At 53.5% G+C, this 19,656-nt stretch overlaps 2 protein-coding genes across 5 annotated transcripts in view; both read left to right on the plus strand.

Moving 5' to 3' along the window:
• TMEM109 (transmembrane protein 109) overlaps positions 1 to 6,306 on the plus strand; it is a 12,257-nt gene extending 5,951 nt beyond the window's left edge. For all 3 annotated transcript variants that reach the window (XM_084772609.1, XM_084772611.1, XM_084772610.1), the window contains exons 2-4: positions 2,339 to 2,583; positions 4,144 to 4,246; positions 4,724 to 6,306. In XM_084772609.1, coding sequence (XP_084628735.1) covers positions 2,347 to 2,583; positions 4,144 to 4,246; positions 4,724 to 5,115 — 732 coding nt within the window. In that variant the 5' untranslated portion in view covers positions 2,339 to 2,346 and the 3' untranslated portion in view covers positions 5,116 to 6,306. The remainder of the gene's footprint in view (positions 1 to 2,338; positions 2,584 to 4,143; positions 4,247 to 4,723) is intronic.
• Positions 6,307 to 7,268: 962 nt separating this feature from the next.
• Positions 7,269 to 19,654, plus strand: TMEM132A (transmembrane protein 132A). 2 transcript variants are annotated; one of them, XM_084772606.1, is made up of 11 exons: positions 7,269 to 7,499; positions 9,802 to 10,016; positions 10,339 to 10,557; positions 11,224 to 11,555; positions 13,247 to 13,396; positions 13,722 to 13,920; positions 14,019 to 14,162; positions 15,663 to 15,865; positions 17,035 to 17,308; positions 17,722 to 17,913; positions 18,328 to 19,654. In XM_084772606.1, the coding sequence occupies exons 1-11, from the start codon at positions 7,400 to 7,402 to the stop codon at positions 19,366 to 19,368; spliced, it is 3,069 nt and encodes a 1,022-aa protein (XP_084628732.1). In that variant the 5' UTR covers positions 7,269 to 7,399; the 3' UTR covers positions 19,369 to 19,654. The 2 variants fall into 2 exon arrangements, with proteins under 2 accessions (XP_084628732.1, XP_084628733.1); XM_084772607.1 differs by having other exon boundaries at positions 13,725 to 13,920.
• The last annotated feature ends 2 nt before the right edge of the window (positions 19,655 to 19,656 follow it).

The raw sequence follows: 19,656 nt of genomic DNA on the forward strand, positions 1-19,656 counted from the left end.
ATAATCCAAAATGCACCAGATGTTATGGATTCTATAAAGATGATTTAAGCCAGGTATGGTGGCACACACCTTTAATCCCAGCACTCTGGAGGCAGAGGCAGAGTATCTAAGTTTGAGGCCAGCTTGGTCTGTATAGTGAGTTCCAGGACAAGGCTACACGGAGAAACCTTGTCTTGAAAAACCAAAACAGGAAGAAAAAAAAAAAAAACCAGATTATTTAGCAGTTGATACCAATCTGTCTGTCTGTCATTTTAAGGATTGAACCCAAGGCCATGCACATGCTAGGCAAGCCATCTGTCGCTGAGCTACCTGCCCCCCAGCAACAGATGACATTTTATTTTATTTTATTTTATTTTAAAGGTTTATTTATTATTATGTATACAGTGTTCTGTCTGCATGTACACCTGCAGGCCAGAAGAGGGCATCAGATCTCATTATAGATGGTTGTGAGCCACCATGTGGTTGCTGGGAATTGAACTCAGGACCTTTGGAAGAGCAGGCGGTGCTCTTGACCGCTGAGCCATCTCTCCAGCCCCAACAGATGACATTTTAATCATTAGGGTACAACTTCTTCTTAGAGGTTAGTATTATAACAGTGGGCAAAAGAATGGGAAATTACCTTGGAAAGGATAACCCACCAAAGAATGGTCGTATTGTATAGCTGTGGCCAACCAAATTACTGGTGATGGGAATCAACTCAATTGTCAGCCAGCCTTCCTCCTAGGATGTTGGTGGTAAAAGTCACAACCCTCTAAAGGCATGGCTGGTCCCCCTGGTAATTACTCCTGTAACCCTGTGGTTATCTAGGGAGTTCTCTAAAAATGGTCTTATTAACATAAAGGTATGTGGGAAAGGGCTGTCTTTCACCCTTCATTCTCTGAAGATGTGGCAGGAAGCCAGGCTCAAAGACTAATTACTTTGACAAAAGGTATCTTTTTTGTTCTTTCCATGTATTGCATTATATGAGATGTGTGAGCTCTGAGCCAGGAAGAGTAGATGAAAACCAAACTGCTGGTGTGTGTGTGTGTGTGTGTGTGTGTGTGTGTGTGTGTGTCTGTCTGTCTGTCTGTCTGTCTGTCTGTCTGTGTACACTGTATTATAACCAAATGTCCTCAACTTTCCACTTACAAGTAGGTAAAGGGATGTGACTTAGCTTCCAGGTCAGCAATACCAGAACCAAGCCAAAGGATAAGCCGTCCAGGGCAAAAGGGATGGCTTGCTTGCTACGGAGAACAACAGAGCAAAACATCTCACACAGGTAGTCACAGAAATCTTATGGCTGGTGACAGTAGAGGAGAAACAAGAGTTAGGCCTTAGAATGGTTCTCAACTTTGTATAGGAGGCTCATTGAGGAGCTCATGTCCAAGGCCAGGTCACACAGACACAGTGCCATCAGGGCCAGTGTGCTCGGACACAGACATTGGCACTTTGTGCCGCTCTCTGGTGATGTCACTGAGCAGCCCCACTTGAGTCTGCTTGAATACTTTGACCCCCCAGCAAGGGTAGGATTTGGAAGCAGAGGATTGGGTTAAGATCCTTCTAAGCACCTTGCACAAGTGCTTCTCTGCAGTCTCTTTGTTCACCTCTGGTCCCACAGGGGCCAGGGACAAAAGCCACTTTGCATAATGGCCCTGAAGAGATACTGTTGTGACTGCAGTCATTCTTGTGTCTCTGTTAACCAAGTGCTTTATTTTACATTGGGGTACAGTGGTAATCCTACTTATATGCTATTTTTAAGTTACTTTTTCCTATCAGCTTTGGCTTAAGTACATTATAAGCTTCTTGGGATGAAGCCTTTAGAGATTTACAATTCATTCATGTCCATGGTGCCTAAGATGTAGAGACAGGCCTTCTTTGGGATTTAGAACTGGAGAGAAATGGAGGCCAGACAGTGGTGGCTCACGCCTTTAATCCCAGCACATGGGAGGCAGAGACAGGTAGATCTCTGTGAGTTTCAGGCCAGCCTGGACTATAGAGCGAGTTCCAGGACAGCCAGAGCTGTTATACAGAGAAACCCTGTCTCGGAAAAAGACAAACAAACAAAAAACCTTGAGAAGTAGAATGCAGTGAGACCTTGGCCACTTTAAAGCATGGAATAGTTCTTGCTGGTGTGTTGGTGTGGTAGAGAACACAAAGGAGGAAGCTGTGGATCAGATGGCTGTGCCCAGCTTAGATCGCAAGTCATGGTTTACCTTTTTTGTCAACCTGTTCTTTTTAGGTTTGGCTGGGATGCTTGCCATGGGCCAGGGGTGGAGAAGGGGACTGACAGATCTGCTGGGAGAGTAAAAGGGTCCAACAGGTTTGGCTCACTGCTTACCCTTTGGCCCTCTCTTGACAGACACAAACATGGCAGGCCCAGACAGCAATCCATCCTGGAGCAGGCGTCTGTTCAAAGCTGCCCTCATGGTCCTCGTGGCTCTTCTCCTCGTCCACTCAGCAGCATCCCAGGCCCATCGAGACTTTGGCAACCATGGCCAACAGAAGAGGGAGGCCTCAGCTGATATTTTGTCCCAGATTGGCCGATCTCTGAAGGAGACGCTGGACACCTGGCTGGGGCCAGAGACTATGCACGTGATTTCAGAGGTAAGGAAGGTTGTGCCTGCGGTGTCTGCGTGCAGAAAGAAAAGGAGGGACACTGTTGCTGCCACCTCACCTTGCCACCACATCCTCTCTGTCCTAGCCTCTGCTGCAGAGAGCCCCCATCTTCCACAAACACAGCCTGACAGTCTTGCCTCTTGCTGGCTGGTTGTCTTTTTCTTGCCCTTTTCACACCACCCCATCTCTTTCCAGCCTTTGTCCATTTGGCCAGAAAGGGTACAAAGTGAGCTACTCTCACAACTCATGTTAGTGGCTACCCACAGCGTCTGACTTGATCTGAGTCACACCTTCCATCTTGAACTGGTGGAGCACAGAGATCTGAATCCAAATCTTCACCTGGAAAAGTGAGGTGGGGCTCATGAAGGGCCTGTGGCAGGGTCAGCTCTTCCACCCAGTACCATTTCTGGTATTGTGCCCCATCCCTCTGATAGTTCATACCAAAGTGCCCGAGCCAATGGTTTATAAAAGCCACAGTACAGGGCTGGGAAAACAGCTCAGTGGGTCAGGTCCTTCCTATGCCAGTGTGCAGACATGAGTTCAGCTCCTCAGAAGGTATGTAAAAACTGGGCGTGGTGTGCTTGTCTGTAACCTCCAGCAGTGGAGACTGGGGTGCGCAGAGACAGGCAGATAGATACCAGGAGCTTGCCGGCCAGCCAGACTAGCAGAAACGAGACCTCCAGGTTCAGTAAGAGACCCTGTCTCCAACACTAGAGGCTAGAGGGGCAGGCCAGCATTTAAGAACGCTTGCCATTCTTGCAGAGGACCAGCACCACGACAGATTGAGATCCAACACCCTCCTCTGACTTCTTTGGTTGCACCCCAACCCCCATATATTCACACACATGTACAAACACGTATAGACACATAAGTAAGATAGAATCTTTTCTGTGTGCTTGTTGGTTTTTGAGACAGGGTTACTCTTGTAGTTCTGGTTGTCCTCAAACTCACTTTGTAGACCAGGCTGGCTTCAAACTCACACAAATCCACCTGCCTCTGCCTCCCAAGTGCTGGGATTAAAGGCGTGTGCCACCACACTCGGCTTTACAATCTTTTTTTTTTAAAAAAGCAAGTCAAGAGTTGAGGAAGACCTCCAGTCTCCATATGGGCCTCTGTAGATGCACATGCAGACAGGTACAAACCCATAATGTAGTATAGCTGCCTGATTTCCTTTCTCTCACATGTCTCAGCCTTGCGTGGACACACCCCTTCATGATTCCCTCAGAGGCTTGGGGCCTCCAGTTTCATAGGGTGGCTACCATAAGGATATGGTGGTTTGCCCATGCACACGAAAGTGTACGTCCTGCTACCTCCAACGCAGATTAGATGACCAACTGACATCTGTCCCAGACGTCCTGGGTTCTGTGTCAGGAAGGGGACGTAGCAGAAGGGCCCCTCTCTGGACTCAAGAGTCCATGGCCTTCTCACCCAGACCCATCTTCCCTGGGGCAGAAACAGGCCAGAGATTTCCCTGAAGGTCTGCCCAGGCCGTGAGGGTCAGGCGGGAGGAGAAGAGCCTCATCCCTGATGGATTTGCCTTTTTCACAGACCCTGTCGCAGGTGATGTGGGCCATCTCATCAGCACTCTCTGTGGCCTGCTTTGCCCTGTCTGGGATTGCTGCCCAGCTCCTGAGTGCCCTGGGGCTGGATGGTGAGTGGGTTGGATGGTGAATGAAATGGGCGGAGCTGGGTCTGACCTTGCTGTTGGTGGGCGTTTATCTGTGTGGGGGCTGGACATTCCCCAGCTTTTTGCAGTTGTCCCCAGAGGTACAGAAGGGGAGGCTAGAGATTCTTACCACCGTACCAGGGGGTTACTTGTGTTGGACAGTGTGCAAAGGCATAATATCTCCTCTGGTTAGCCATAGCCCATGGAGGCAGATACACTATTCTCATATAATAAATTAATATATAATATAATATAATATATAATAAATTAAACTCCATCTCCACGAGAGAAGTAGTCTTCCAAGAGTCCCCAGCAGGAGGCTGGGATTCAAACCCGTTCCCCCAGCCTATAAGAACGGGTTATGCCTTTGCAAGGGTGTTGGTCTCTTCTGCCTCCCCATTTCTTGCCCCTCTTTCCCTCACCACATCTCTAGATTGCTGACTCTGTCCTTTTCCCTTTCAGGTGAACAGCTCACCCAGAGCTTGAAGCTCAGCCCCAGCCAAGTCCAGACCCTTCTGCTGTGGGGAGCAGCAGCCTTGGTCATCTACTGGCTGCTGTCCCTGCTCCTCGGCTTGTTCTTGGCCTTGCTAGGGAGGATCCTGGGGGGTCTGAAGCTCGTCCTCTTTGTGGCTGGCTTTGTGGGCTTGGTGAGGTCGGTACCTGACCCGTCCACCCGGGCTCTGATGCTCCTGGCCTTGCTAACTCTCTTCGCCTTGCTGAGCAAGCTCACTGGCTCCAAGGGCTCGGGGACCCACCTGGAAGCCAAGGTGAGAGGGCTGGAGCGTCAGATAGAAGAGCTGCGTGGGAGGCAAAGGCGAGCGGCCAAGGCACCCCGGAGTCTGGAGGAAGAATGACAGGGGTGTCCCACAGTGACACCCCTCACCATACCAAAGAGCTGAGCTGCTTCTGGGTCTCCTGGCCCTCCTTGCAGCAGCACCCCCCACCCCCCACCCCCACCCTTTCCTTGCCTTGTGTCTGAACCCTTGACATCTTTACCCCCTGCCCTCGCCCCTAGCTGAGAGAAGAGAACCTGTCCTCTGCAGGTGCTCAGTCACGGATGGGATGGCTCCTTGACCTCTCTCTGCTCCCACCCTGCCTCTCCCAGGGAGGGTTGGAGGGGCCTCAGCTCTGGCTTCTGCTCTCAGCCAGCACCACTGCCACTGATCTCTGTGATGATTAACCTGCTGCTGCCTGGCTTCTTTTGAAAAAAAAAAAAAAAAAAAAAAAGGCCTTCCCAGGCTGAAGCCCCTGTTTGATGATTCCCCCAACTCTTTTCTTCCTGCTCCTGACTCCCACCACCCCACCCCACCCCCCAGGCCCTCAAGGCCCGCACTGTCTTCCTCATTGCATAGCAATAGGGAGGGGTGGGAGATGAGAGACCTGGGGAGAAGGGGAGAGGAACCAGGGCCCCTGGAGGCCTGTGCATCTGGGTTCTGTCACAAGTGCCTTAACTGGAGTCAACGCCACCCTCGGATTGCCCTCCCTCCGCCACACTGAATGTAGGAGAGTGTGCCGTGGCTACTTTGTGTTCAGAGAGAGAGCAGTCCTTTGCAGAATCCTGACTCCTGCAGCCAAAGTAAAAGCTAACTAACGCTCCTGCAGCTGGGGCCTTGCATGGACTGTCAGATGTCCTTTGGGGATTGCAGGGACCTTGAAAAAGGCAGAAAGAGCTGCTGTCCTGCAGTCCTCCTCGCGTCCGCTCTGCCGTCCAGGAGCAACTGTGGCCCAGCAACTGGGAAGAGCCTGACCTCGCCCTGATCTGCTCAGCGGGGCTCAGGGCTCAGAGCTCAGGGCGAGCCCGCCACTGACCCTGTCCACCAGGACACTTGCTCACTCTTGGCCTTGGCCTTTAGGGTCCTGGTGGAGGAAGGCGTCCTGAGCCAGGTCCAGCACAGCATGTGAAAAATAAATGCCTATTCTTACCGAGAAGGTTTGATGTTGAATCATGGCTGCAGTGATAAATATTTTTATCAGCGCTTGGTTGGTTTTAAATAAAGTGCACGCTATTTTATTATCTTCTTCTGAATAAAATGTATTTACTCCAAGTCTCTGCCGCCAGACTGTCTTCTGTGGGGGCAGAGGGCAGCCCAACCTTGTGGACTTCCAGCAGGAAGCTGCTGGAAAAAAGGGAGGGCTCAAAGGAGGCTGTACCTGGTACCCTCCCCTCCAGGATCTTGCAGGGAGGCACATACTCTCTGTAACACTTAGAGATATGGCAACAGTATTGGGGTTGAAGGTGCCCCTCTTCCCTTGGGGTGCTGCAGGATGCTGCCCTGTTGCTGGCCTGGGAAGCTTGGAAAGACTGACTGGCTTTCCCTCCCAGACGCAGGCATTTACTGCAACAAGGTTCTCACTGTGACCCCAGTGTCTTGTGGAAGGCCCAGGCATGTCAGTGTTTCTTTTTCCTCTTTTAAGTTGCCCTGGAGATGCCATCTTCTTCTGGACCTCTCCCAGCACCACCTGGTGGCCAGGCTGGGCGGGAACCTGAAGTCAGGTCTTCCTCAGAAGGGTTGACCAGTTTGCACCCTTCACCCTTTGGGATTCTCTCTGGGGTGGGGTTGGGCACAAAACAAGCTGCCTCCATGGATGCCTCAGGGTCGTCACCTGGCCTCGTTTGGCCTCTCCTTTTCTGTCCTCCTCCCACCTCCCCCGCACCGCAGCTCTGTTCTCTTATGTCTGATTTCTAACTCTGATTCTAAAAAGAGATGCCTTTACAGGTGAGATTCTTGTGGGGAGGGCATGAGGCAGAGGAAACATTTTTTTTTGTTCGTTTGGTTTTGTTTTCGGTTTTGTTTTTGTTCTCTCCTTGATAATCAGCTTCCAAAAGAAATCCCCAAACTTACCTTGTGCCTCAGTCTCCAGGGGCACGGCCTTGTCCCCAACCGTAGGCACCGGGGCGCTCTGGGTTTGGGGATCCGCAGGGCACTAGGACCCGGCGGGGCGAAGGGGGACAGCCCATGTGCCTGCATTCCCTCCCACCCCACTTCTCCCGCTCCATTGTCTGGGAACTGCTGCCGCGGGCGGGCGGCTCGGGGAACTGGCTGGCCAGAGCGGCCGGCGCGGAGCAGGAGCGGGAGATGCCGAGCCAGACCGCAGCTACCTGAGCCGCGTGCCTGTTACCCGCCTTCAGTGGGAAGGATGTGCGCCTCGATGGCTGAACGTGCGGCTGCGGCCCCTCGGGGGCCCCTCGGTGCCTGGCTCTACCTCCTGGTGGCCCTCGCCCTGGAAGTCGTGAGAGGTCAGCGGGAAGGGAGGGGAGGGGAGGGGCGACCCGGCCCGTGAGGCCAGGAGCCAGTTAGGTCCCCAAGCCTCAGGCTCTGGAACTAAACCTAGAACGATGCTTTGGAGAGGTGCAACCTTACGAAACCAGTTCCCAGCCAACAGCCCTTTTGCCTTCTTACCTGTGCACCACCTGGATGCACCTTTCTGAGCCTACGGTCTTCTCACTCCCATCCTCACCTGCCCCGTCCCAACTCCTCTTCGAGCACCCTCTCCAGCCCAGGCGTCTAACCCGGCTGCCCTGCTTCCCCGCGCACCTCCTCTCCCTAACCTGCCCCCCAGCAGCCTGCCCGCCAGTCATAGGAATGCAAAACAGCCTCTTTGCCTGAGATCGGGAAATCTCTCACTCCCAAGGAGATCTCCGACCTTGGAGTCTTGGAGCCGCCCCCCACCAAGTCTTGCCTTTCCAAGCCCTTGTAGGTGTACCCATCACTGAGTAAGGGGCAGCAGCTACCTCGTGCCCAACATGAGCTGTGGCTGAAAGGTTGGAAGATGCTTTGGGAGATTGGGAGATGGCGAAGCACTCTCTACCTACCTGCCCCCATCAAGAGGGCTGGACTCCCAGGGATGGGAGGCCGTGGGAGTCAAGCTACTGAGCATCTTGTAATTATGGAAGGAGTGAATTAGAAGGTGGACCGGAGCCACCCCAGGGGCCACTAGTCACTCGCTTGTTACCCTTAGGGAGATGGCAGTGGGGGTCGGGCGGTGGGGTGGGGGTGGGGGCTCTAGAAGAAAGCCCCTCGTCCCAGTTCAGCTGTGGGACTGAGAGGAAGCTGGTTCTGGAACTTCTTTCAGGTACCTGCTCCACACCCAGCAGAACCAATGGGAGCCCTAATAACCCCTCCACAGTGAGGAGAGGGGAGTTCGGTCCTTCTGTTCGACAACAGTCTCACCTCACATGGGGCCTACTGAGTTGACAAAGCCTTCCGCTGCCCATGGAGTTAGGAAATAACCCTTCTACTGATGAGGAGACCCAGGTTCCATGATGCTGGTGCCTGGCGCATCTTTCATGGGGTAGAGCTAGGACACAGAGTCAGGTCTGGCCTCCCGGACAGCCTTTCTAAGGCGAGTTGAGGGAATTCCAGAGTGGGTAAGACAGAACCTGGGGCTGACAGGCAATTCAGGAGAGGCAACAGAACCAGGCACATGGAATGTACTTGCGGTTCCATGCATGCTGGAGGCATGGGAGGATTGTCCCCCCATCTCAGAAAAGCAGTAGCAGCAAGCAGAGTTGGTACAAGGAGTGTAGCGAGGGGTTGAATAGTCACAGAAGGCTTCCTGGAGGAGGCAGCATTTGCTCTTGATTCTGAAGGAGAGGGCGGCATGGCCTGGGAGTGAAGGCCACATGGCATGCTGGTGTTGCATTGAACGGAGAGGCTGGGTAGCTCGGTGGTGAGTTCCTTAATGGCCTCTCAGGTCCACCCCAGGTTGGGGAACATCATTTTCTTAATCCATTAAGTGGAATTGGTAGTAACAGAACTTAACCTACAGAATTATGTGAGAACTGGAAGAGTGAATACATGTAAGATTGACTCTGTGTGGGGTTAAGTGCTTTAAAAATTGTTACTTTGGGGATTATAGTACAATCAATATGGCCTTTGTGAGCCTTTGTGCTTTTTATGATTGGCTACTCGGTCTCCTCGGGTTTGTGGTTCCCACCCTTAGTGAGTGCCAGTAGCTTCATGGACCTCTTTGGTATGCCCTGTCCCCCCCCTCCCCCCACCCATCCCCACCACCCCCGCAACTCTCACTCCTGAACCCCAGTCCCCAGCTAGGGCAGGGAAGAAGGCATCAAGGTTGGACATTTGGTGTGGGTGTGTCATGGCAGTAATTGGACTTGGAAGCGGTGTCCAGCCAAGTCCACCAAAGGACCCAGACTCAGCAAAAGTGTCTCTCTCCATTTTTACTGAATAGACCCTGAGGCAGGAGGACTCCTGCCCTCCAAGTGCCCTATCTGAGACATGTAGGTAGTAGGCATCTGTAGATGAAAAGGCTCTGCTGGAAAGAGAGACAAGGTCTGTGGAAGGTAGAAGGTATGGCTGAGAATTTTACTTCCCATGCCTGATTCCCGAACTCTGCTTTTGTGAGGCGCTCAGTACCTCAGTCACCTCATCTGTGAAATGGGATGACTCCTCCACATCTGGGAGATGGTACATTTGGGTCCATTTCTCTCCTGCCCAGCCCCACAGTGAGACTGGATCCCAGTTCAACCTCTACTAGCTCCGGAGCCACCTCATGCCTAACCCTTTATTCCTCTTCAGTTGGCGGTAACCAAGACACCCTGGACCCCATTTACCTGCCAGTGGCCCTGGAACTCCTGGATGCCCCTGAACATTTCCGTGTGCAGCGGGCGGGCCACTACCCACCTGCTAACTCTTCCCTGGGCTCCCGTTCTGAAACCTTTCTGCTCCTGCAGCCCTGGCCCAGGGCCCAGCCACTTCTCCGGGCCTCCTACCCACCTTTTGCCACTCAACAGGTAAGGATGGGGCCCAGGGACTCTCAAGCAAATGCAGCTCATGAGTCCTGCTGTTTGGGGTTCTGGGGCTCTTCTCATTCTTCTGCCTAAGCATGAACCAGGTCTGACCCTGCTTCTGAAATGAGGCAAGGTTGGGCACATATGAGTGATAGGGACATAGTCAGCTTTCCCCATTCTCTACACAGGAAGACTGAGGCCCCCAAACCCCTGTCATGCTGACGTAAGAAGCCTGACATCCCAGCATCCCAGACCTGCCTGTCTCTGATCTACTTCTCTACCCGACCCTGCACTTCAACACTCTTCTTCTTTTGTTCTTTTCCAGGTGGTCCCTCCTAGGGCCACCGAGCCCCACCGGCGGCCTGTCCCGTGGGATGTGCGGGCTGTTTCTGTGGAAGCAGCTGTGACTCCAGCAGAGCCTTATGCCCGTGTCCTCTTCCACCTCAAAGGACAGGATTGGCCGCCAGGACCTGGCAGCTTGCCCTGTGCCCGACTGCATGCCACACATCCTGCGGGTACTGCCCACCAAGCCTGCCGCTTCCAGGTGAGCGAGTTGTTTTCCTGCTGCGCCATGCAGGCATGGGGGCCAGGGTGGAGAGGAAAGGCCTCTGCCACAGTCTGGGAAGTATAGGGGGAGGAGGCACCTGACTCCGGTTCCCTTAAGGATCTCAGTCCATGGAGAATGGCTTTGGGCACATAATATCTCTGAGGCCCAGTTCTTTCTCATCTGTAAAACAGACTAACAGTCCCCACCTGTAGGGGGCTGGAGAAGAAAGGAGGCAGGTGTAAGAGTCACTGCACCAGAGCTGTCAAACTCTGTTGTGTAGTGATGGGGCGTTTGCAGGGTTTATTTATACTGTTGTGTAGTTGGGACCTAAGACCCACTGGAGATGCCCCTGTTCTTGCTGATATTCTGAGCTCTAGGCAGGTCTTGGGATGTAGTAAAGATTGTCGTCGTTCTCCCCCCCCCCCCCCTTGCTACGAGTCTGTTCAAAATGAGGAGAGTGACCTACAGAGTGTTCTGAGACCTAGACCTGCTGGGTCCCTAGTTTATTGTGGCCCCTGGGAGATGTCCTTGGTTCTGCCTTTCATAGACCTCTTTAGCTTAGGTTTTGTCTGTTTTTGGTTTTTTTTCCCCTGCCAATGGGTGCAAGAATCCTTCCCACCCTTCCCAGGGCCACCACAACCTTTGCTTTCATTGCGTTTGCAGCCATCTCTGGGTGCCTGTGTTGTGGAGTTGGAGTTCCCTTCTCATTGGTTCTCTCAAAGTGCCACCACAAGGGCCGAACTGGCTTATACTCTGGAGCCTGCAGGTGAAGGCCCCGGGGGCTGTGGCCCTGGCACAGAGGAGGAGCCCAGGGAGCAGGCTCTCCCAGTGGGTGGTGTGGAGCTGCACCCTGCAGACCCCCCACAGTACCAGGAGGTCCCACTGGATGAAGCAGTCACTCTGCGGGCACCCGATGTGCCAATGAGGCCTGGCCAGCTCTTCACTGCTACCCTCCTACTTCGACACAACTTCACAGCCAGCCTTCTAACCCTGCGGTGAGCACAGGGTTCCCATCGGTGGAAGAGGGTCAGGGACTTAAATAGGAAGACAACGGGTTTCTGTTTTTCTTGTGGTCCTTGCTGGAGCTCTTGGCCTCTACCAACCATGAGTTCTGCATACATGTTCCAAGCAGAGACTTGCAAGATAACGTGGTAGGGCTTGGGGCCTGAGAAGTGTAGGGTCCAGTGCTGGGCCACGTTCAAATGCTGATGAGATGGGGGTCTATCTAGGCTCGAGCATGCATAGATTGCTCCTGATTGCCACTCCTGCTGAGTGGACAAAGCCCACACTTTGCTATCAAAGCCCCCATTCTGCATGTCCTTTTCTGTAGGGAGATACTCCAAAGCACGTTCCACTCCACTCAATGAAGGTGACAGGGATCTGTAGTGTCACTTTCCCTTTCCCTTTGTGGGTAGATGGGAGTCCCACCCCATGTGTCTCCCTACCCCTTATGCCCACTCAGGCACTGACTCCACAGATCTCACAGTACAAGTCCTGTGTCTCCACACTGTAGAGCAGGACTCCCTTGGACCCGCCAGTAGTTAAATAAAGACGCAGAGGCTTATTAATATTTATTAAAGCCACACCTTTAGCTGAGCAGCCTCTGAGCTGCTTGACCCGGCTATTCTAGTGCACATGCTGCCACGTGACTGGTTCTTTACCTCTCTCGGCCCCAGTACAGCTGTTTCTTCCTGTGTCATACTGACGTCACCATGTCTGAATTCTTCTCCCAGAAACCCTCTCTCTGTCTGGAAGTTCTGCCTTTCCCTTCTGTCCAGCCATTGGCTGTCAGATGTTTTTTTTTGGGGGGGGGGGGAGGTAGGAGGTTTCAAGACAGGGTTTCTCTGTGTAGCCTTGGCTGTCCTGGACTCACTTTGTAGACCAGGCTGGCCTCGAACTCACAGTGATTCGCCTGCCTCTGCCTCCTGAGTGCTGGGATTAAAGGTGTGTGCCACCACGCCCTGCGGCTGTCAGATTTTTTTACTAGAGCCAATCGAATACAACTCTAGATTGCCTTCCTCACCTGAGGAAGGAACAAATATTTACAAAATGTGAGACTGGTGATGGGCCATAGCTCTCTGTGGGTACAGAATTAACAACTGAATACCCAGAGGCACACCTTCACACTATGTACCCTGGCAGCCCTGGAGTTGCACAGAGGTGTGCGGGGCCCCGCCCCCATCTGTACCAAGGACTAGAAGAGAAAGCACAAACTAGACTAGATAGCATGGGCCTGGGCCAGTGGACAGAGTAAGGGAGAAAGCCAGCTACTGCCACCTACAAGGATAATGTTTAGGAGGAACAGCAGACTGGGCTGTGGGTACAGCCAACAAAGGCCTGGCGCCATGAATGTGAGCTAGCCTGCGGAGGGATGACTGTTGCTGTGTGGTCCAAGCCCAGAATTTATCAGAATTTATAGATATGTCTCTGTCCCTATTGAGGCTTTGGAGCACCAGGCCCGGGCTCCAGCTTGTGGGCAGTAGAGTTGTAAGTGGCTTTTCAGTGGGTAGAGGAAGGGGTGTGATGTGACCTGTCTTGACGTGGGGTCCTTCTGGGAGGGATTGTAAGAGATTACTGTTGGAATTGGGAAGCCAGACAGGAGGCTGCTATCTTTAGTGCTTTGTCTTTCCAACGCAATTGGCAATGTAATCTCCATCTTGGCCAATAACCCATACCCTCTTTGCAGGATCAAGGTGAAGAAAGGACTGCAGGTAACGGCTGCTCGCCCAGCCCAGCCCACCTTCTGGACGGCTAAGCTAGACCGCTTCAAGGGCTCAAAGCACCACACCAGCCTGATCACCTGTCACCGTGCTGGGCCTGTAGGACCAGATTCCAGGTAGGCACAAACGAAAGTTCTAGCCCTAAAATGCTAGAGTAGACGTTTGAGGGTCTGATGGATGTCCCCACCCCACCCCAATGAGCATTTGGGGACATAGACTAGTGGCTCTGTGGATCTTAAGAGGGTCCTGGAGCCCAAGTTGGGCTTTCTAGCCAGGATGCAGGCTAGGCTCTGTCACATTCCACTATGATCTCGGGGGTGTTATACCACTTCTGGGCCTTGGTCTTCTTGCCAATAAAATGGGGCTAACTGTAGAGCCTGCTTGTGGACACAGGTGGTGCCTGGCGGCTGGCAAACACTCAGCTTGTCTCTCTCCTTCCAGCAGCCCCCTTGAGCTGTCTGAGTTCCTATGGGTGGACTTTGCAGTGGAGAATAGCACTGGTGGGAGTGTGGCAGTCACTCGCCCCGTCACGTGGCAGCTGGAGTACCCAGGTCAGGCCCCTGAAGCAGAGAAGGACAAAATGGTGTGGGAGATCCTGGTGTCTGAGCGGGACATCAGAGCCCTCATCCCCCTGGCCAAGGTAAGAGGCTACCATTTGTGATCAGCCCCACTGGAAGCCTGGCCCCAGGAACCCCAAAAGAAGAGAGCCCTGGAACTAAGTGACCCTTGCACCCTCAGGCTGAGGAGCTGGTGAACACGGCTCCACTGACTGGAGTGCCACAGCGCATCCCTGTGCGTCTTGTCACTGTGGACAGTGGGGGAGCCCTGGAGGAGGTGACAGAACACATTGGCTGTGAGTCAACCAACACACAGGTCCTGCAGGTGAGTGGCAGTGTTCATCTCTCTGAGTATGCACAATCAATCAAACACATAACTTTGTTCCTTTCTGCAGTACATCTCCCAGAGAGCAACTTCTCAAGCACAGACCTCATGGGCAGAGCCATGACATCACCCCCCCCCCCTTTTTTTTCTGTCCCAATTATCATCTCTCTAGAGTAAAGTGGAAGTTGTGAAGTTTAGTCTTATGCTTATTTTCTTTCTTCCTCTTTTTTTTTTTCCCCGAGACAGGGTTTCTCCTGTATTTCCTGGCTGTCCTGGATGCACTCTATAGACTAGGCTGATCTTGAACTCACAGAGATCTGCCTGCCTCTGCCTCCTGAGGGCTGGGATTAAAGTCGTACGCCAGCCCTGCCCAGACTTAAGCTTATGTTCACATTCATTGTCCATTGTCCATTTGGCACTGGCCAGGGAGCTGAGCTGGAAGAGTGCGTGTGCTTTGGCATCAGGAAGTTTTTTTTTACAGAGCCCTTTGCTAGCTTCTTGTGGCTGTGAGGCAATACCTCACAAAAGCAGTGTACAGAAGAAAGGGTTTATTCTGGCTCCTAGTTCAAGGGTACAGCCCACTGTGGCAGGGAAGGACAAATAGAGGAGCTCAAGGCAGCGGGCCACATTGCACTGAAGTCAGGAAGCAGAGAGCTGAATGCTGGTGCTCAGGAAAAAAAAAAAAAGGATTTCTCCCACTTCAGTGAGCTCAATCTGGAAGTCCCCTCACAGGCACGTCTAGAGAGCTCGTCCTAGGGAGCTGTACATCTTGTCACGTGGCCAGTGTCAATCATTACCACCCTTCTTTGTTCTCAGTTAGCTGTGCAGTCACTGTGCAAGTGTCTTAGTCTCTCTGACTCTCCTCCGGTCCCCCAACTTTGACGTATCATTAGGTTGCTCTAAGAGTGAAAAGTACCTAAGACAGTGTCCGGCAGGTAGCAGGAACTGAAGCACCAGAAGTTATGGCTGTTAACAGTTGATGAATATCATCATAAATAATCACTGTTGTAATGACCTGGGTGAGGGAGAAGGCTAACAGAGGATAGGCAGCTTTCTCCGTCTGGAGGTCCTAACTGACCGAGATCCCAGGTAGGAGTGACAGCACCTTTTGGGGCTCCTGGGTAAGTGGGCCTGTCTTGCCCCCTCTGCCTTCACCCACTTAACTGGAGCTGGCAGGTAGTGCCTCTTAGCACCAGTGTCTGAGACTGGCACCAAGTAACTTTAGTTCTAAGTTCAAGCCCAACCCTGCTAGGAGGAAGGCTATGTGTGTGTCTATGCAAATGACCAGCTCATCCACTGGAGAACCCAGAGTGTGGCCCAGTCCCTGCCCTGGAGTGGATTTTTGTCCCATCCTCTCTCCCAGCGTCCAGCCCTTTCGAGAAGCACATATCTGTGACCTGCAGAACTGAATTTGAGTTGTAGTCCTGTGTATGGTTGGAGTAGATGACGTTGTATCAATGCCTGTCGTTTGTGTCTCAGCCCAGCTCTGCTTTTCCACAGGTATCTGAGGCCTGTGATGCTGTGTTTGTGGCTGGCCAGGAGAGCCAGGGTGCCAAGGGGGTGCGGGTGGACTTCTGGTGGCGCCGACTGCGGGCCTCACTGAAGCTGACTGTATGGGCCCCACTACTGCCCTTGCGCATTGAACTGACTGACACCACTTTGGAGCAAATCCGAGGTTGGAGGGTCCCAGGCCCAGCAGAAGGGTGAGTTCAGGCCTGCAGGAGCCCATAGCATTTGGCGAGTTCTCCAGGGACTGAGAGTATACAAGCAGACATGTCCGTGGGCCGAGGCTGGGGTCTGAGACACTGCTCATTACTTGCAGCCTGTATTAATCATTTTCCGTGTTGCCATGGCAACATGTGTGACAAAAGAAACTTAAGAGACATGGTTTTTGTTTTGCCTCACTGTTCAAAAGACAACAACAGCCCATTGTGGTGGAGCAGCCATAGTGGCAGGAGTTTAGACAGCTGGACAGGCACTCAAAGTCAGGAAGCCAAGAGACAGAGGAATGCTGGATCTCGGCTCACTTTCTCCTTTCTCTTCAGTAGTGGGACTCCAGCTGACAGGATGGTACTGGCTGTACTTATGGTGGATCCTTCCCACCTCCGTTTATGCTGATTAAAAAGCTACCTCACTGTCACGCCCGGAGACTTGTCTCCTAGATGATTCTAGATTTTGTCAAGGTGGCAGTGTTAGCCATCACCTCACCTTTGACCTCCAGAACCTGGTCATTGTAGTATAAGCCTCCACATTCCCACTGTCTTTCCTTCCTAGTCCACTGTAGCACATACAAATCCTTTTTGCTTGGTTTTCTGCTCCTCCTTCTCCAGCTCTATGCTCCATCCCTGAGAATGTTCACTACTATACCTTGAAGCCTTGATGAATGGCTCTGAGCACCATAAAAATCAGCTACACTGGGTACGGGGGCGGAGCCTCACCAGAACTAGAGGACAAGGCCACTCAAAGGAATATAGCTCTTAGGCTCGGTAGAAACTGAGCTGTCACCCCGTTGCCTTGTCACCTTCCAATTCCAGAGGTATTCAGAAACAGGTGCAGCCAACCGAATAGATAGGCACATTTCGTCAGTCAGTCATGGGGGATGGGCATCCCTGACCTGAGCAGAAAGACTTGGCAGCCAGAGAGGAGGCTATTCAGGACAGAGTTTGAAGAACAGGAGGCATACACCAGCCAGCCGCCTCTTGTTGCTATCGTTATTTTGTTATTTGTGCAAGCTGAGGCTGGAGCTGGGGCTTTAAGTTTCTATCTAGAACTTCTAGATGGGTGGCTGGCCGCTGGGACCTTGTTGAGTTTGAAGTTTGGGGAAGGCGTGGTCTCCAGTAGGCGGGGCCCTCACTGACGCCCCGCCCTGCAGGCAGTTGGAGCCGGAAGTTGCTGCTGAAGAGGCAGAGCGGCGCTCCCGAGGCTGCCGCCTGCAGTACCAGAGAGCTGGGGTGCGCTTCTTGGTGTCCTTTGCGGCTCACCCGCAAGACGGTGGTCGCCGCCTCACCCACCTACTGGGCCCTGACTGGATGCTGGATGTGAGTCACCTTGTGGCAGACCACGCCCATGTGCAAGATCCTCGCATAGCCTCCTTGGAAGGCGGTCTCATCCTAGTGGGACGGGAGCCTGGAGTCACCTCTATCGAGGTGAGCCACTAAGGAGACTCTAAAGAGCAAGACTCTAACCCCTACCCCCCCCCCCAGGGTACCGGTGTCCCCATAATGTTTCTGGTAAAGTGTGAAGGCTGCGTTAGAGGCTTAGGCTGGGCCTGGGGATAATAGGTGGGCAATCTAGGAGGGACAGGAGACTGAGACTGAAGTTCACTGTGGGAAACACTGTAGGTGTGGAGGACTAGGGTGTGTGTAGGGACCAGACCTCTGGAAAAAGGGCACCATCCTCTGGTATGGATTGGAGTCTTTAAGTGTTTTAGAGTTACAGAGACAATGATGATGCTGGGAGCCAAAAAAAAAAAAAAATAATACTTTTAGGGAGTCTGTGTGTGGGAGATATCCACACCCCCCCCCCAACACACACATTTTCATCTGCTTTCCACTCTCAGGTTCGTTCCCCACTCTCTGACTCCATCCTGGGGGAGCAGGCGCTGGCTGTGACAGATGACAAGGTCTCAGTGCTGGAGCTCCGGGTGCAGCCAGTGATGGGCATCTCACTGTCCCTGAGTCGGGGCACATCCCACCCTGGGGAGGTCACAGCCATGTGCTGGGCCCAGTCGTCTCTTCCAGCCCCAAAGCAGGTGATGGCTGGGGGTGAGGGAACATGGCCAACTGTTACTGATGGGGGCTGACGGTAGAGGAGGATGGGAGAAGTGGGTCCTGGTACTTAGACCCCTTGCTTTAGGGTTTTCAAAATAAGGATTATTTCCCTGTGAGGTAGTGAGTTCTCTGTGGCTGGAAGTGACCAAGCAGTGGCTGGCTGGAGTGTAGCACTGGGAGGTTCGTTAGGCTCCATTGAGGACTCAGACTCCTAGGCTGAGTGGCAGACAGGTGATTGACACGCGTCCCCTTTCTCCCTGTGTTTTGTCCTTTTGCCTGTGTCTCTGTTTGCTCCGTGCTCTTTCTTCCGTGTGGCCTGTCACTGTGGGAGTGGTCTGTGTGTGCATGCGTGCGTGCCCTCGCGTTGTCTCTGCCTGTGTCTGTGTGCCTTGCAGGAGGTGGCCCTTTCCCTGTGGCTGTCCTTCTCTGACCACACTTTGGCCCCTGCTGAGCTCTACGACCGCAGTGACCTGGGACTGTCTGTCTCAGCTGAGGAGCCCGGTGCTGTCCTGCCGGCTGAAGAGCAGGGAGCCCAACTCGGTGTGGTGGTGAGTGGGGTGGGTGCCGAAGGGCTGCCCCTCCATGTGGCTCTGCACCCACCAGAACCCTGTCGCCGAGGCCGCCACCGGGTTCCGCTGGCCTCAGGCATGGCCTGGCTGGGGCTGCCCCCATTGCCCACACCAGCTCCTGCCCTCCCATCCAGCCCTGCTCGAAGCCCGCCATTCACAGAAGCTACTGTGGAGGGAAAGCGGCAGGTAGCAGGCGGTATGGGGGGCCATGTGGGTGTGAGGGGCAAGTTTGAGCGGGCGGAAGAAGCTGGGATGGAAGAGGATGAAGCCAAAGAAGAGGAGGAAGATGAGGAAGAGATGGTGCCCGCCCCTCAGCGTGTCACCGACCTAGAGCTGGGAATGTATGCTCTGCTGGGCATTTTCTGTGTGGCCATTCTCATCTTCCTGGTCAATGGTGTGGTGTTTGTGTTGCGCTACCAGCGCAAAGAGCCTCCCGATAGCGCTACGGACCCTGCCTCCCCTCAGCCCCATAACTGGGTCTGGCTGGGTACCAATCAGGAGGAACTGAGTCGTCAGCTGGACCGCTGCTCTTCCCCGGTCCCACCCAAGGGGGAGGGGGGCTGCCCCTGTGAAAGTGGGGCAGGAGGGGATGCCTCAACTGTGGCCCCCAGTGCTTCAGAGGGCACTGCTGGCTCCTCAAGTACCCTGGCCCGCAAAGAAGCTGGGGGACGTCGGAAGCGCGTAGAGTTTGTGACCTTTGCTCCAGCACCCCCAGCCCAGCTGCCCGAGGAGCCTGTAGGGGCCCCGGCTGTACAGTCCATCCTGGTGGCAGGTGAGGAGGACATCCGCTGGGTGTGTGAGGACATGGGGCTGAAGGACCCGGAGGAGCTTCGAAACTACATGGAGAGGATCCGGGGCAGCTCCTGACTGCCGGCCCGCAGCCTGCCAGGTGCAGCTTTGCCCACCAGCTCAGGCACTGGGACCAGTGGGATGTCTGGCTGGACTTCTTGCCTGGCCCTCATGCTCATCCTCTGGTGCTTACTGATCCGAGTCCCCTGCTGGGTCCCCTCAGGGACCCCAACCCAGGCCCCTTACACCCCACCCCTTGTCATGGACTATGGTCAAGAGGGAGGGCGCATGCCCCTTATTTATGGGAACCACTTCATTCTATTGTTGGGTACGGAATAAATAAGAAGAAGAGACCGGGCACAGCTG

Source organism: Acomys minous, assembly GCF_964271855.1.
Source record: "Acomys minous genome assembly, chromosome: 2".
NCBI classification, from domain to species: domain Eukaryota; kingdom Metazoa; phylum Chordata; class Mammalia; order Rodentia; family Muridae; genus Acomys; species Acomys minous.

What these genes read in the sequence shown, in the direction of transcription:
- TMEM132A (XM_084772606.1), top strand. Translation starts at nt 7,400, where the DNA reads ATGTGCGCCTCGATGGCTGAACGTGCGGCTGCGGCCCCTCGGGGGCCC. An exon ending in GTCCCAGGCCCAGCAGAAGG is followed by an intron (nt 15,866 to 17,034) that starts GTGAGTTCAGGC and finishes CCCGCCCTGCAG; the next exon opens with GCAGTTGGAGCCGGAAGTTG. An exon ending in CTGGAGTCACCTCTATCGAG is followed by an intron (nt 17,309 to 17,721) that starts GTGAGCCACTAA and finishes TTCCACTCTCAG; the next exon opens with GTTCGTTCCCCACTCTCTGA.